General features: G+C 32.2%; 1 protein-coding gene across 5 annotated transcripts in view; it reads left to right on the forward strand.

Moving 5' to 3' along the window:
• The window catches only part of LOC124374291, a 1,063,620-nt gene that overhangs the window by 445,806 nt on the left and 598,944 nt on the right, over positions 1-18,870 (forward strand). For all 5 annotated transcript variants that reach the window (XM_046832534.1, XM_046832531.1, XM_046832545.1 and 2 more), the window contains exon 7: positions 18,712-18,826. In XM_046832534.1, the coding sequence (XP_046688490.1) occupies positions 18,712-18,826 (115 nt within the window). The remainder of the gene's footprint in view (positions 1-18,711; positions 18,827-18,870) is intronic.

Raw genomic sequence — 18,870 nt, forward strand, 5'->3', positions numbered from 1 at the left:
AAAGAATGTACAATATGCTTTACTTTATGTTCTTCTGTTAAGCTTTTGGCACGCATCTCGCACAAATTTTTTGCAACGAAATGTATCAGTAACAATATTATAAACTACAGACCTTAAAGACTTGTAGAAATGTTTGATAAAGTTCGTTAAAATATTAAAGCGCCTGTTTTGGCGAATTTCCTCATAAACTCTTTGTGTAAAGTTTTCATTCATGAAAATAGACTGTTCAGGGCATTCTCCACCATGAAAAATTTCCTTCCATCATTATAAAGCCTAAACTATTTTCGTAGATTTTCTTGGTTCATTACACCCTTACAATAAACTTCAACAAAGTACCGGCGAATTTCAGGAGAATTAACTTTTTCAGCATTTAAAAACCAAATTACTGAGAGCATTTCACAATCGGTGGGATTAATGACTGACATGGCGACAAACAAAGGAGTAAAACCACACAACCAACAGTTGAGAAACTTGAAACATAATGGTGGGGTAGTGGAGGACTGGCCAAGGCCAAGGGTGGCTGACCTTGAACGGACTTCATGTGACAGGATGCGTGGACACAATGCGTAATCCGTTCTTACTTTTAAAATGAACCACATATTTTATTTCCCCTAAATATGTCCAAATTTATGGAGCGTCGTACTGACTGAAATTCTAAAGGTACACACAGAACTGATCAATAAGGTATTTGGTTACCACCAAGTTTTGATGCACTGTAGAACAGGTTAGTAATAAAAATAAATCAACTTTGTTCACGCAGTAATAGGGTATCTTTGCTCTGTTGACAAGTCTTTTTAACAGAACAAAGATTGTGTAAACTATGTTTTATCACTTTACAATTTTTGAAGTGAAAACTTCTTTAGGCGCGTTGAGCGTTTTGGTAGAGGGTAAAAATCCTCGGTTCGCGTCACCGACATGCTAATGATACTAAACCTGCATGAAAAAGTCAGTCTCGCTGTGTTTTTTAACCATAGACTTGGCCGCGGGACTACTAACCTGCATGAAAAAGTCAGTCTCGCTGTGTTAAAACTGTCCCGGCGGAGTATGAAAACAGACTGCGAAAATCAGTGACCTTTACGGCCTTCCTCTCGCGATTTAAAAGTGAAGCCAATGTCGTACAATTCTGTAAGATGCGTCAAATTAAAGCTCTTAATATTGGCAATCTATTGGTTACATTTTTTAATATTAAAAAAATTTCGAAATAATTTTTATTATTGTTTACATTTTACATAGCGTTTACAATGACAAGAAAAAAGTAGTAAGCGAGGATTTTTTTTTTATTTTTTGGTCAGACAAAATTTGTCAGCGAGAAAGTTGTGTGAAATAGATGAATATTTTTTTTGTAATTTATCATTTTTTTATTGGAAGTTTAGTTTAGCCTGTAGTAGCGTATGAAGTGATGAGTGAACGTTTCTTTCTGCCGGAACTGTAGTTGGCGCATTGGCTCACTGATACCGTATTAACTCTGTGATCTGCCGCCGACCTGTAGTTTGCTCAGTGGGAGACAAAAGAAGGGATCTTCGTTCTTGAGTTCGCGGCGAGGAAAGGTCGAACTTTAGAAATAAAACAGCGAAGTCGGAATAAAATCTTACTTGTTTAATTTCGAACGTTTGTGATTAGAGATTTAGATTAAGATAACAAAAGATTAAAAACTAATTAAATTAAAAATTAACACATGATTGAAAATTTAGAATTTGGCTCTAGAACAATAGAATTAGAGAATTGTAGAGAGAGGAGCCGAATTATGATCTACCGCATCCCGAACCAATTTTACGGACTCTCTGCTCTAAGATCGCCTCCAGTGATGCCCCTTCCCTTCTCTCTTGGCCCCCGACCAATCAGAGCGCAGTTCTTCCCTGGTGGTTGTCCATCAGGTGCTGCCGCCAACGATTCACCCAGTAATTAACAAAAACTACATGGTACTTTGGACGGCTCGAGGCCCTGCGTTGAACACAGCTCTTCGCTGATGTCAGCGGATTCCTTACACGTGTCTGCGGCAAACACCAGGTCGTTAGCTTTAGTTTAATGCACCTGCAGGCTGTGGAAAAATTCCCTGTTCCCTTCCTCTGAAGTCGGCTCAGCGCCTATATTTCGCTATATTATTCCGGATGGCACTTAATGTGTACGGTGGCATTATTACACCTTGTGGAGGTCTTGACTTCCATTCTAAAATAGTGATTAGAAGTAGTCACTAAATTAATGTTATGTAAATTTTCGCAGAATTCTCAGTTTAATATTAGTTTAAATTAATTTATTTGTTGAAGCTTTGGGGCGCTAACACCGAGGTGTCACAAACTCAATAAATTAGTTTTTGTGCAATAAAAATACCTTTACGAAAGAACCAAGTTAATTTAACTAATTTATTAGTTTTAAAAATATTGTGGGTTTAATTGTTATTACAATTATATACTTTATCCGTAGCAATAACTGTATTATTTACAACGGTGTTCAAACTCACTGTTGTTCACTCGGTGTTTACTCACTTGTATTCTATGTTTAACTAACTATTAATATTGAGCAATTACAACATATTTTTATACAGATAAATGAATAATGAAAACAACGAATATATTTTTAAACATTTTTAATATTTGTACGAATATTTGTATTTTAAAATTTAGTATTATTCATTTTTAATTATGTTTTTAATATTTAACCTCTTCATCATGAAATGAGTATTATTACGGTATAAGATTTATCTTACTAGCGTGGTAAAATAAATTTCTAGTTATTTGATAATATTTTTTTCGCGGATTTTAAAATTGGAAAATTAAAAACGCGTCACATTTACAATTACAGATGTACTGCTACTATAACGTATTGTTTAATTACTCTCAACTTAATAGTTCCGTTTTCAATTCTATCGGCAGTCCCCAACGACTGCTACTGTTTTTTTAAATCTTTCTAGTAACATTTAAGTTATAAATGTCCAAAAACTTAACAGATATGAAATATACTTCTATTATACGGGAAACAGAAAGGCATAATCAATTGTACAGTTCGTAACAGTTTTTAAAGCTTAGAAAGTATTTTGTGCAATTTACAGTGTGTAAAGCGTGCTTTATAGTATATAATTTAAAGCGCTTCTTAATTTATATGTATAAACAAAAATAAATAAATATGTATACATATATTTATTTATTTTTGGTTCTGCCCCGCGCTCCGAATACGTCCAGTTTTGTGTAAATATGTGTCCGTGTATACCCTCGTGTTTACTGGGAGCTGGCAACTGGCAGTAGCTGATCAAAGCGTGTTAGATTCACAATGGAAGGCGGGCGTAGGCTGAACGCAGAAGGCTGAGCACGTAGGGGTTACTGGCCTGCCACATCGCTCCCAGAGCTCTATTTTATCAGTCAGTTATATTGTATGGTTTTCATTTTTATAGTAGTATCTATATACTTGCTTCTCGTGACACTGCATAATAAATATCCCTTCCAGTATAGTCAGAACCAAGGTAGATTGTATAAGTGCCTATCTGTTTGATTGAGATTTCATATTAATCATGCATAACGGCTGTGCTTTTAATTTATTATTCTAAAACATTACTTTATTGTTTTGTAAAGCTTTAAGAACTATAGAGTTTTAAGTAACAAAATATTTTCTTAATATCTAAAGTTACTTCATAACTTTAGTTTTAATTTATACGAGGACAAAGCCTTCATAAAAATGTGTAAATGTAATAAATCATCAGTATAGAGCATTTAAACTAATATAATTGTGTGTAAAATTATGTCCCAAACTGGTATTAACGGCTGCCATACTAGAACTTTTACTTGATAGCCGTCAGGACATAATTAGAACCGTGCCATGTTTGGTTGAGATCAGATATATTATGTACGTGACTGACATTATTTTTATCATTATATTATGCTATTTTGTTTTATCCCATAACCTTATACTATTTCCAGCATATTACAATGTGATGGAATTTTTACAAGGTAGGAATTTTCACATCGTGTATCGCGTAACAGGCTTCGTTGGGTTTCAATGCAAAAGTTCAAGTCTATAGGTCATTTTATTATTGACAGAGGGAATGACAGACAGTAGTACGGAAAAAAGACCCTACACATCCCCGTTAAACAAACAAGATATTGTATCAGCCTAATGAATGATAGATAGGCTTCAACAACGCACATGTGAATTCCATGGTTGGTCATGCACCATCATAGAACTCATTCATGTCTATGTAAAACTGTAGTTTCAAGAAATATTTAAATATTACAGATAGAATATTTCTTGCGAAATCTTGACACATGATACATCCAAATATTTTATTAAATTTTGTTTCATATCAGTGCTTAAATAATAAAAGTCTACACACTAACACACCATAAAATGAAGTTCTATAGTTAGGCTACACTTGTTAACATGTGACAAGTTAAAATCTGTTATAAGTGTACTTTGTTTATATGTTATTTGTTTATTCTGCTTGCTATTCTCGTTGCTATCAAGGTTACCCATAAACCCAATCTAAAAATATTTGCTAAATTTAAAATGTAGTGACATACATTATCATCTAACTAAATATTCCTCATACTTCTGTAAGGCTTTAAATGAACAATATCAAGTCTATAGGCCAGTTAATGTGCGAGATATCGTGCGGACAGACAGATAGGCAGACAGACGGAAATCATAGTTTTCTAGTCTCTCAAAGGGTAGGCCGTTAGCATTAAGCTATTGAATTAACAGTAACAGTTGCAATTATTCTGAGAATTATTTTATATGTTTTATACTATGCCTAACATGTGACATAACACTATTTCTTTTTTTAAGTTTGAGTTTTCAGATAAGCTATCTATAAACGAAAAATATAGAAAAGTGTCTTAAAATAACTTCTAAATGCTAAAATAATCTATGAAGCCATTTTTTATTCGTACATGTAATATACGAAGTAGGTAATCGTAGTAGCCGTACATTATGCAAATGATGCTGTATTATAAACATATGTGAGGTAGACATACAATGAATATTAAGTACAAATAGATACCAAGTTTAATTTAATTATGTCTCAAATTTAACCGGTTGTCAGGTTGTGCTTGTATTTGTGTTACCCCACTACGCTAAAGGATTATTCCATATACACTCATTTAACGAGCGATCATTCATTATCAATTACATATTTAAAATCCATTCATCTTTTCTATAGAAATGTATTGTAGACAAATGAAATATTGTACATGATTTGTATTTTTATAGTGTCTTTACAGTACAGTGATATGAAACCGTAAAATATATGTCTCAGATATGAGTGAAAACAAAACATTGCTAAGTTGTATAGAATTGTACGAGTATAAATTAGTACATCTCAAGACGAAATAGATAGTTGTAATTTATGAAAAACTAGGCATTAATATCTTGCACAGTCATTCAACTACATATAAAGAGTAGTGTGCAAAATCTTGGGTGCCTCATTGTAGACAAGGCTTGTAAGATGTAACGCTTATTTATTTGCTTCGCTGATTCACAATCGCATTGTGCAAGAACGTTGCCAGAATAAAATTGCGGGGAGTCCAGAAAACTTTTTTCTGTAGTGGACAGAGAGTAAGGCCCCGTTTTTTCCTTAAAAAGTTCTTGACCCGTTTCTCTATTGAGAACGAGTTTTTTAGCAGTGCATGTCAGTAATACAGAATTAGTATTTAAATAATAATAATCGTTTACTAAAAGATTAATTTAAAAAATTGAAAAATGGTGGGTTCCGGACACCTTGGACCCCCTCGATGACAACGTCCTTGATATTGTGGGCTTTAGCACGCGATCCCTTAGCTATAGAGAGTCGGCTCATTAGCCATCTTCAATCCTTACTTATATAAGAACTAATATGTACATAACTTGTATATGACCTTAGATTTCTAAAACCATTTCCTAAGTTCCTGCAATGACCATTATGTAAGGGATTGCTGTCTGCTAACAAAATTCTCCAAGACTCCTATCTACTTTACGAGAATTAAAACATGAAAGTATAACATTTAATTTATTTTCAGTTTCTTTTCATTTTGTTTAGTTTTATAGTAAAGGCTGTTTTAATGCATTTCTAGTATCAAACTATGTATAATTTAAATAATATTGATGTCCTTCGTACTTAAAACAATCTTTAAAATGAGCTCTACAAAGGTAGTTTTAATCTTCAAATTAAGCTTTACCTATACTATTAATATGCACTTTTACCAGCTTTTGGAGATTCTATGCGAAATGTTATAAGTTTTACAGCAAAATTTTATTTCTCCATTTTCTGACATGATTTTTATTGTATTATTAAAACGTTTCTTTTTTTATTATTATGTTTTAAAATTTAAAAATATAAGTTACACAGCATTTTACATTAGGAATTTTGATAAGGATTCAATTGAAGATAGGAATTTGAAATCTGTACACAGTATTCTTTAAGAGTAGATTGGAATTATTTAATTCTGAATTCGCACGTAGGTGTATTGAAATTATTAATAGGACTCGTCACAAATAGGGTTTTAAAAATAAAATAATCATAACTACAAAAAAAATTATATATTAACTGAACATTTTCATCACCTTTCTCATAGAATTTACAGTCACTGGTGAAATATTCATATTGATAGTAAAGATGTTTTATAAAATGTTCTTAACGTTAACATGATGAAATATGAAGTTATATTATATTATATGACTTCCCTAAACGACGTAAAAATACAATTTTGTACAAAAGTGAACGGATTCTGATTTAATATATTTTATTGAATACTATTGAATACTATCAGTTTTTAGACTTATATTAATATTTAATTTGAAGTATCAGTAATAAATAATATGCATTTAATATAAGACTTGAGTAAAATATGTTCAATTGTTTGCCTATATTGAAAGGAATAACCACTATTAATAATCATCGTTTTACGGTACTTCAACATTATATCAAATAAACCTTCAAAATTCAGCTCGTGGTTCATATTAAAACTACAAATAAATTATTTTGAACAATGAAGTGCTCTATTTAACTCACTGAATTTTGAAGCCTAACAGCTATAATAACTGTTCAGTAACAAGTGATAGGATATAAGCGTTAAAGTTAAACGTATCAAAGCAAGTAACTTGCTATTGTTATCGCGCAAGTTTAGGTAGACAGGAAACTTGTTATCTATCAGACGTTGTACATAAAATATCCCACTGGAATTGGGTTTATGCCTTATACACTCACATAACAAGCAAATCTTCCCTTCGTTATCAATTACATACTTACAATCCATTCAACATTTCTATATTTTAGACGGATGAAATCTTGTACATTACAGTATAGATTCTCATTAAAAATTCCCGCAACATCTCAGTTTATCGTTATTCAATCGTACCATAAAATTAAGTAGGGTACTTTGCCATTATAATAGTCAATGTCCTAGCCTGAACGGGTATTTTATCTCTTGTTTAGACGGTGAGGGATCCGTGGATGAGTTTCTCTCCCGTAGGCTATTGATCTAAGAAGTGATTCTGAACTTGTGTGTAGTAGATAAAGCTAAACATCGTAAAATTCACGTATAAAACGCGAACGCGTATGCATATATGATTTTAAGCGTATAAACCATGATTTGTCATAAAATGTTATTTTTTATTAAAAACAAATATTCAAACCGTATATAAGCACATCTGTGTAGAATGCTTTAATACAACTTCGTTAACATTCCTTAAACATAACAGAACCTTACGGAAACCAACTGTCCTTCATAGTACGAAACTCTGAGTAAGTATGGAAAAGGTTAAATGTAACACATAATGTGTAAAATGAGAAACCATAATATGACATTTAATTCTACCCTTTCTCTTTAACAGATTTATATTTTCCGCATTTCACTACCATTTATAATAAACATTAGTTAAGCTCTGTAATACCTACGAACAGTAAAGATTTTTAGTCACTGTACAAAATATGAGTGTTATAACGTAACACACACTCGGCAAGCGTGTTTTACATAATTTACTCTGACAGCGAACAAGAACAACGGGAGTGGTTCACACTTAATTCACTTAGGAGCAGTGAGAGGTGGTAGAACCCGCAGTACACGGGAGAAGTTTTCATTTAATATACATGTTCATTAACCTTGTAAAGAAACACAAGGTTAGGACGGAATAAATGTTCATTTCTATCGTAATAACAGTATCAACGATTTTATTTCACTATGATTAGCCATCTTACTGTATTTTTTTCTAAATTTTTGCCAATAATTAATAAACTAATAAATTTTGCCAATAACTAATTTTGTGCCAGTAATTTAGGATTAAGACGGAACATTAATTGTTTTACCAGTTCTATATATTTACGTATTAGTAAAAATTTTGTATATTAGGTACAAACTCAAAATGTATACATAATCAACACTATGCATGTGTACAAAAAACTAGGTATTTTGGCTTTTTATCATACTGTAAGTATATTGTATTCTAAAGGTGACATAGCCTCTTTGATTGAAATGAAACTTGTTGTAAACAAAATTCCATATGGTAAATTACTGATTGCGCTCACCTTATATACTTACTATACTTAGGAAGATGAATCGTGGGTTTCTTTCTCGATCGTTTACGTTTAATACGAGTAAGTGTGATGTTTGTTTGTTTGCTTGGTCACTAAGCAGGCCACATGTTTGAATGTTTTCTAGTGAATTCGGCCACAGGACAGTTTATTTACAAAGGTAACATTGTTTCTACTTCCCTTAAACATAAAATACTTCCAATTGGCAGATACATTAAACATATTTCTAGCTTAAATATGTATAAATGAAACAAAATTTAATATCTACTTGTTAAAACACATTAAGTGCACAGCGTTACTTAGGCCTGGATTCCGAGACATCGAAATAAACCGGTGTGGGAGAAGTATGTAATTGAATCCGTTATATGTCGAATAGGGTTAATCAAACTAGAGAATTACTTGATAGTTCAATATGCTAGGAGCCGAGAGCACTTTGTACAGTATAAGCATAAGCATAGTTTTCTTGAAATTGAAGACACATTTTTGCCTAAGAAATAAATTGAACAGCGCTAATTTTAGTGCTGGTGGAAATGGGTTGAAATCGAATGAGTTAAAATGTCAAATTGTTATTATTCTTGATGGTATATTTTAATATCTTATGCTTGACTTAATACCGATCGTTAGACACATATATAGTAGTTATATCATATCCAGACAACCAGATGATATGACTGAAGTTGCTACTTTAAGAGCTTGTATATAGTAGTTATATCATATCCAGACAACCAGATGATATGACTGAAGTTGCTACTTTAAGTGCCTGTATATAGTAGTTTAGTGACGCTGATTTGACATTAGTTCCGTGTTTGACGATTGGTTTTACTTTTTGTAAAGCTAAAAAATATGATTTGCCAAAAACATTTCATAATCTTTACCCATTTGTTACCCTCCCAATTTCGAGTTCCAGTAAAATTAGCGTGATGACGGCTGATTTCTTTCTTAAAGGCGATTTCACTATTGATTTCAAGAAAAGTCTGATTTTGTGCTTATACAATGAACATTGGCTCTCGCTTACTTTGACTATACGTTTTGGAAGTTAATTTTAACGATTTTTTCACATCATTAAGTTCACAATAAAAAGTCTGAAATCAAAATAAACATGTTAGATCAAAGAGTACTTTCTCTTTTTCATTCATTCAAACATTTTATGAAGGATATAACAAGTTTTACAAATCATTGGCATATAGCATTATAACTTCCTATGGCATAAACAGAAATCACACACATATGTGACACTCTGCTTTGTAATACCAAAATAACGATTCATATTACAGTAACTGTTTTCATTTGCAGTTTCAATCTTGAACATGATGGTATTATTATATCGCCGAGCACTATCGCATTAGGCGAGAAATGTCGTATATCTGAGCACGGAGTTCGTGATTAGTTTTGACTCACGTTTGTGTTGTTAGGGGATTAACTTTAACTAAGATTATACAAGGCAGTTATTTAGTTGCATGAACTTCAGAGACCAGATAAAATTAGCATCCTACTCACTGTCTATGTGTTGGAATAATATAAAACTTGAATATTAGTATAAATAGTTTCCGTGTATTTTGAAGGAAACGTTAAATATTAGTCTATAATGGGATAATTATATAGTATTATAGTTAAAGAAGAACTTCAAGAACCCATATCTTTGCCTCACAAGACTACATACAGTAGATTCTGTCGTATTTAAGAAATCTAACCTTAATGCCGAGATTTGTATTGAAAAGAATACTTGATTGATAGGTTGTTGGTTACAACAATGTGGTACATGTTTGGTGCTACAGGGTTTGCAAACTAACGGGAACCTATGTTGCCCACTTTGATTGGTAGAAGCTAAAACAGAGTCTACAACTTCTTCTTCCAATACTGCAACAGTACCCAATTTCCCTCCTCATGATTGCTTTACCATGAGGCTATCTCAATTTACTCTGGATTTGCAATTAATAATTTGTACATGTACAAATGCAGTTAGAGATTTCTTTGTTTTCTTCTTGTATTGAACGATACCAAAGGGTATATGACAGTGTAAACCACGTTGCAGTACTTATCACATCAGGGTATTCAACATCAGAATAATTTGCTTGACATAATATAGGCTACCATTATTGGCAGTGTAAACTGTGACTACAGCAGTTTAATGCTTCAATCCAATTGTCAATATGTATAACTATAGCACGAGTGTACTTACACCATGTTTAGAAATGTAACATACGTGGCCTTTAAGCGGTTTGTAACACTAGATTGTTATACACTGACCCTAGATATGTCTGATTAGCTAAACATAACACTAAATTGTTACGAATTCACCCGAAATATATCAGATTTAAGATACCTAAGAATCAACACTGTACCATTTTATAACACGGTACTGAGATTTATAACCTTAACTCATTTCTTTTATTTATATGATGTCTTAACCATAAGAGTTGAACATTCATCCGACCGTGTGACATGTAAAGATCTACTATCATTAACATCCCAAAAACGTTTATATATTGTTATTTTAAAGTTTTTTAATAAAAAAAATTTGTAATACTTCTACAATATAAATAATATTAAATTACATTGTGGAAGTATTACAAATGTGTTTTACTTTAAAACCTTGTAAATTCCACCAAGGATACAGCACAGAAAATGTTTATAAATGTTTAAATTTATCGTAAGTTCATTCAAAATAGTTGCACACGGATGGAAAAAATGTTTCGTGTTGCAAATGTTTTATTTCAATTTCTTTTCAATATCCCTTCCCTATATTGTAAAATATATTGATATTGTAACAAACGTACAGTGGATATACATTGATGAATGGAAACGAATGAATGAAAATACGGTAGTAAGTAATAAATATTCAATGGTTTTTAATTAACAACTGTATGAAAATCTCGTACGTGATATTATGTAATAACTATTAATTACCTAAATTTCGTTTGTTAATTTAAAGTATAGCTCGAATACTTTAACTCAGGCATGCTTTGTGATAAATAAAAAATTGATTACTTAAAATTTCATACAAAAATGTAACATGTAAATAATAATAATAACATACTGAGGGGAAGAAAAGTTTCCTTTGTGTAAATATGTCCAGTGGGGTTTAGCCGGTTCTCTGTCTCAAAGTAAGTGAATTAACTTTAAAAGCCCGTAGGTGTTGTCCACCGTCAGGGCAAATTAGGTACGAACGAACCCTTTTAAATATGTAATTCTACTTCTTAGAGCAAAATAGAGAGTTCACTTCCCCTTCAAAGTATTTAGAATGTGTAAGTGTTTATTAGCAGCTGTGACAATTTTGTAACTTAAATAAATGGAGAAGAGATTGAGTGTAAAAACGATTTATATAGCACAGATGTGGAAGTGAGAGGTTGCACATAAATATTGAAGATTTTGTTTGGAAAGGTTTATGAGTATTAATTACACTCGTACTTTTAAAATAAATAAATAATAAAAATTGTTATGTTTATTTTTGTTTGTTGTATTAATGATGCATGATTTGAAATGACAGTATGATTTTGGGCATTTACCATCGTTATACATCTCGTATGTAACAATAAGTGTAAGACATATAACATTTAAAAATACCAAATGGCCAAAATCCTGTCCGAAATCCTATTATATTTGTTTTTAATATCACTAAACGAATGTCCAAAATAAGTTTTAAAATATGTTTGTAATAACTGATAACTAACAAAACTTCTAAAATAAATTGATGTGCACGTACATGTCCAAATTAAACAGATTAATTCATTTCAGTCGATATTATCTGTATCTCAATAACGTTTGAAGACCACGAAAGTATTTATATAAAAAAGGCTAAACACAAACACCCGAGAAAATTCCCAAGTTTTACATCAAGCCCTTGTTATAAAGTGACGCTTTATAGCCTCAGGGAAACCTTAAAAATGCATCGTCCTTTATGGAACCTCGAGTCCCGTTACACAGTAGGCTCTCTTGGTAGGAAAGAACAGCTACAATTTGTTCAAACATTTTGCTTAGTAATCAAATTTTAAAATATATCTGGTAATGAAATAATCTGGTACTACATTTTTTTTAAATCGTTTGTGAACGTTTTTAGGACTGACCTTATGTTTAAACATCTCTTTTGTCTCTGATAGCCATGTGTCTGCACGTGTGTCCACTTGTTGTAATAGTTATCATTTATGAAAACTCGTCCATGCGTTGTTGGCACGTAATAATTAAAAATGAGATACCATTGCCAGTGATGAAAACTTTATTGCAACTCTTAGAATAAAGCAATTTTATACACCTTTAAATAGCATTTAACTCTCACATATTTTATAGCCATTCAAATATTTTAAGTTATACATTAATTCTATTATTTTCATTCGATACCAGTATTGTTACACAGTAAAACTCTCGAGAGGCTGCAGACTTCACCGTTCAGTAGATGCTCAAGTACCTTATAATGAAATCAATAACACGTGGGTGATACACTCTTAAACAACATACTTACACTATGAATGATAGCACTTCTGCTGGAAATCTTGCAGAGCGTTATTCTACAGGACATAGCATACAGTTTTTATTCCACAGTAAAACACTTGAGAGGCTGCAGACTTCACCGTTCAGTAGATGCTCAAGTACCTTATAATGAAATCAATAACACGTGGGTGATACACTCTTGATCAAAATACTTACATTATGAATGATAGAACTTCTGCTGGAAATCTTGCAGAGCGTTATTCTACAGGACATAGCATACAGTTTTTATTACACAGTAAAACACTTGAGAGGCTGCAGACTTCACCGTTCAGTAGATGCTCAAGTACCTTATAATGAAATCAATAACACGTGGGTGATACACTCTTGATCAAAATACTTACATTATGAATGATAGCACTTCTGCTGGAAATCTTGCAGAGCGTTATTATACAGGACATTGCATACAGTTTTTATTCCACAGTAAAACACTTGAGAGGCTGCAGACTTCGCCGTTCAGTAGATGCTCAAGGACCTTATAATGAAATCAATAACACGTGGGTGATACACTCTTGAAACAACATACTTACATTATGACTGATAGCAGTTCTGCAATCTTGGATAGGGTTATCCTCCAGGACATCAAACGGATTTGGAGTAAAGACTTTCGAGAATTCTCTGATATCACTGATAATATGACTCATTATCTATTAAGGTTGAGTGTTCAGCAAAGCCTCTCACTCCAGTTGGCTGATAAACTAAAGTGTCAATGACTTACCTACAGGGTTGAAATCTATGCCATCTTTACATCCGTATTGAAAGTGGTAAATTTCATTCCATTGTATCTTTTGACTAATGCATTGACATATAAACCTAAAACGCTGATCCGAAGTCCGGCATGTATATAATCTGATTGAACTAAACATAAAAATCAGTAACTTAAAAACATAGACATTAAAACAGTTATAACACCAAAGTAAGAATTCTTAATATCCCCATAACGGCTTATTTGTTTTTGAATTATAAAACCATTCATATACAAAACAAAACAATTTGTGTACACTATTATTTTGGTTTAACTAGCAAATAATCTTTGGGTTTTTTATTAGTTGTAAAATAAGTTGAGGTTAAGTTGTACACAATTACATCAACAATATTAATCTAGATTTATTTTTTACTATTCAGGTACCATAAGACAATAATATCAAGCAAAATTATACATTCTACGCATTGGCAATCTGTAATAAGCCTTGGGAGAGTGGTTAAAAGAATAATAAGTCGTCAGGGATTGCTCGGGCTATAAAGTATGTAAAGGATGCTTTGCGCCACACACTCTCTGCAAACTCCAGAGTTATCTTGCTCCGTTGGTCCCTATCCAGCTCCAACTAATAACTCTAATCACAGTTTTGTAACTACTTTTCCCAACCTGCACTTATTCAGGATCTCAATTTGCAATCTTCTCATCGGTGAATTGGATCTTTATCTGTTTTAGTATATACTACTCGTCCTACTAAGGAAGACACCCTTTGTAACTTTCTTGGCTAAACAAACCTTTAGATATGAATGCTTCAATAGCAATATAGTAATATAATTTTTATTCTTAACATTGATTTAGTAAAACATTGGAGTTTTTTGTTTCTCAATTTGCCCAAAGGGTAGAAATAGAAGTGTATAAATTTATAATATTGTGAACTAAAGATAAATTTTACTTGCGTAGTGTTGCTGTACAAAACGAATCGGACAGATCCGATAATTCTCATTTGCTGTTCGTTAGACAGTTTGGAGTACATTGCCATGAGCATGTTTGAACACGTCGGAGACGTCGCGTCGCGCCACGTCTGAGGTAAAGTTTTCAGTCCAGCAAGACAAATTGCAATGTTATCCCTCCACTTGTCTTGGAGGGATTTGTCCCACTGGTGTACATTTATAGCGGAGACGTGCTGCTATCACACATCTCCAGCTCTGACGTCTCACACTTATGTGTTATTTCATTTTAAACCCTCCCTTTTGACGTGTTCAACAATGCGTAGCTCACCTGGTGAGTATATATATTTAACAGTCTCATGAGACTTACTGGTTGCGTTTTGGAATTTTTCAACATCAAAATTTAAACAAGTTTGGCTGGGTTTCAGATTGACTTGCTAAAAGTGGAATAACATAAAGTGACATAACCTTTTATAAGTGATAAATGCCACTTGGTAATGCTGTGTGTAAATGTAAAACGATCGAATTGGTATGATAACGTCTTGCTTATAAAATGTATACGAAAATCAATTTCCGATCGATAAAGCTATAGAAAAATCAGATCCAAGCAAGGTGCATTATGATAGAAGTCATAAAGCGCCTGTACTTGTATTTTAACTGGTAAATATCAATAAGATATTTTTAAGGAGAGATTTATCCCTTTTAAGATTTATTCTGGTCGTACTTATAGACTGGGCACTGGTCTATAGAAAGGTTTTATGAAATAAAAAAGAGGATGGGAAGGAGTTTATTATGAGACATTTACATTTAATATTCCTATTCTATGCGATTTGTCCAAAGATTTCATAACCATCAAATAGATGACTTTACACGAACTATTAGTCGTTACAAATTATTTCTATATTCATCTAGTAAATTACAAAAACTCTTATATAATACTCTTATCCACGCAACATATACAATTTTCTGTGTCTGGAATGAAAAATGTCTAGAGGGTGTCATCGGGAATGCGGTGAAATATTTATAATTATTGATAAATGGTAACTACAGAAAGAAATTAACATTTCTGCATCACTGATATCGTCGTTGCGCCACAACTGTATGCACAAAGGCACTCTTGCAACAGAACTATTAGGTATCTCAATGTGGCTCCTAATTTACGCGAAGCAGTATTTATGTACTAGTAACTGGAAAATCATGTTCGCACCCACCTCACTTGGCTCTACTCGGTATTGAAAATTAAGATCCAAAAAAGCAACCAAACTTTATCCTTGAGCTCAGTTACGTTAGCGGAAATCCTCATATTTTTAAAAATTTCTGGGTCCAAGACATTTCTAGTAGACGATGTATTCATCAATAAGTTACACAGACGAACAAGATTTATTTATTAACTAACATACTGGAAAACTACGTTGATTAGAAAAAAAACACACACAAAACATTTAAATTCTTACCGTATGTACATGTTTGGTTAAATGCATTGAAACGGTTGGCATTTTATTTGGATCTATGCATAGGGGTTTCTCTTAGTTTTTTATACAATAAATTCTTTAATTACTGTAATTTTTAGGATCATAAAATTAAAAAATAATGTTCAGATCACTATAATACACTTCAGATTATAACCAACTACTTACATCTCAGTACCTCCGAGGGGTGTGGCTGGGAGCTTAATTTACGTGCCCAAAGGAATCCGCCGAGCCGGGATAATGACTGTATTATATTTCCAACAAAGTTTGTTCAATGTATACCTAATTAAAGTTTCAGCTTTATTGACTTAATGCTTATATACATAATAAACCTTATCAGTAATATGAGTTGCAATACATGGATTGAAGTAAGATAATTTGACCGAATAAAAAAATAACTAGTAGATGTATACGATCACTGCTGATCTGTCACAATAATGTCGAGGTCGAGTTAGGCGGCAATGATTGACCAGCATTTGGCACATAAATTATAGAATGAAACGCTACCAATATTAATCAGTCACGAGTCAACTCCCAACACTTAATACCGTTTTGGTTTCGTCTGATAAGAGAATTGTAAATTTCGAATGCAATTAATGCAATAGAGTTGAGCTGAAAAATTCAAAAGTACGAATATCGTTATTGACATATTAAGCTTACATATTTGATGTTAGAAATATATATATATATATATATATATATATATATATATATATATTGTTTCAATTAAATCTGCTTTATAACACTTTCAAAATGTTTTAACAAAATTAGTTCACACTTGCAGAATAAGGCTCTGATTAAAAATAAGCGAAAAACTACATTTTACACCTGGGTAGATCCAGGAAGTACTCTCATATTTGCCTTTTCAGCAATTATTCGGTCATTTAATCGGAAAAATAACGTTACTGGACGGGAAAAGAACAGCACTTACGTTCTCCGAATGCGAGTCTCTGAATGTATATTCACATACTCTTGATTCACCGAGTTCTTTCTTGGAAAAATACTGCACTTGTGGAACTTCCGATTGTGTGTTTTCTATAAGGTTCTGAGCAGAGTTTCCTTATTAAACTTCTTGACCGTAATGAATATAATGTACATTGTTTACGACTTTTCACCAAAACATTCCTGTTCGTCTAACCCTTCCAATTTTAAAACACGGATCTTACAGCTAAGAGTTCACACGAATCTGAAAGAACACAGCGATAAGACCAGTAATACTTGAAATATATATTTATGTTTATAAATTTTTCTTATTCCGATTTTTAAAAACCTTGGTGTTCACAGTATCGTAAGAACAGCGTTGTGGCTTCCTAACGGTTACGATGCTTCGAGAGTTTATAAAAACCTTTTCAAATACCTTTTACTAAAATTAATTAAATTGAAATGCTACTGGCGTAAAACGAACTCCCTTAAAATAATTAAACAAATTTGGCATTTATAAAGATTAAATTTATTAAAAGTTTTTATGGTTATAGCACAAAACTTTAAAATGCACTTTATAGTTTTAATCTATAATATAATATAATCTACAATAGTTTTTAGCATAATAGCCAAAATCTTTTATGAAGATTAAATGGCACCTGATGTGATAAAGAAGATTGAGCAAAACGTAACATAAAATTGATTTGAAGTATTTTAAGTACCATGTTTAAAACCAAGCAAAAACATCATCAAAGCTGTTTTCAATGTAGGTGGCGAACAGATTTATTACTGAGATGTGTAACAATTATTCTCAAACCAGACTTGGTCTGTATCTGTTAGAGTAATACGGTAAATACCACGTACAATTTTATTGATACTAAATTATTTTATGGTCCCCACAACTGGTAAATACAGTATTATATAAGGTCTATGAATTTAATAATTGCTCAGATAAAAAAACATGTTTTGTGTGTATTGTTCAAAATTTTTATTAGAGAAAATATGCATAGTCAAAATGATTCAATTATGTTAATGATTAAATAGACTTCAATTGATTCAAAAGTGTTCTAAATTTATTTTGTGGGAAACTTTGCATACATATTTTAAAGTTACATCAATGATAATAAAAATGAATAGTTATACATTTGTTGGAACGCAAAGATTTGTATTAAGTATTTGACTTATTTATTTTAAGATAGGCTGTTTGCCTGCGCGGGGATCTTATCAAACAGAATAAGGAGGAGAATTATACATTTTTATGGTCGATAGTACTGATCAATAATGCTACGGTTACAGACAGTATTTGAACCTGCGCTATATCTCACTCAAACCCAAAGTTCAATGTCTTATACCTATTCCATTATGGATGACTTCCACGTGAGAGTTGCCGTAAATCGAAAGGTAAAACTAGATACTCTTAAAAGGTTACCCAGATAATATTTCAGAAACCAGGCGAGTCAATCAGAAGAGTGAAAAATAATAAAACTCTATATCCTGTAATATGACGGATATCACTCTATATTTATCATTTATTTTTTTATTATTCAATAGTGTAACAACCACTTACCTAGGTTAGTATGGTCATTACTTACAACGTCATGCATATATTATGCTAACTTATGTCCTTCTGTTAATTTCTAATTAAATTCCAGACTAAATATATTTGAGAGATAACACCTAATTTCCATGTTTCTTATGTTCTAGTTACGCCTCTTCAGGGGACCTGTCAACTGACGCTGCGCTGCTAGAAAGAGCTATACGCTGTAACGATACCCTCCGTGTCAAACGGATTCTTAATCTTCACCACGAAAAATTTCCGGTAAGCTTTTTTGTATTAAGAAATATGAAACAAAATAATTTTAA

The sequence above is a fragment of the Homalodisca vitripennis genome, chromosome 1 (genome assembly GCF_021130785.1).
Source record: "Homalodisca vitripennis isolate AUS2020 chromosome 1, UT_GWSS_2.1, whole genome shotgun sequence".
Classification (NCBI taxonomy): domain Eukaryota; kingdom Metazoa; phylum Arthropoda; class Insecta; order Hemiptera; family Cicadellidae; genus Homalodisca; species Homalodisca vitripennis.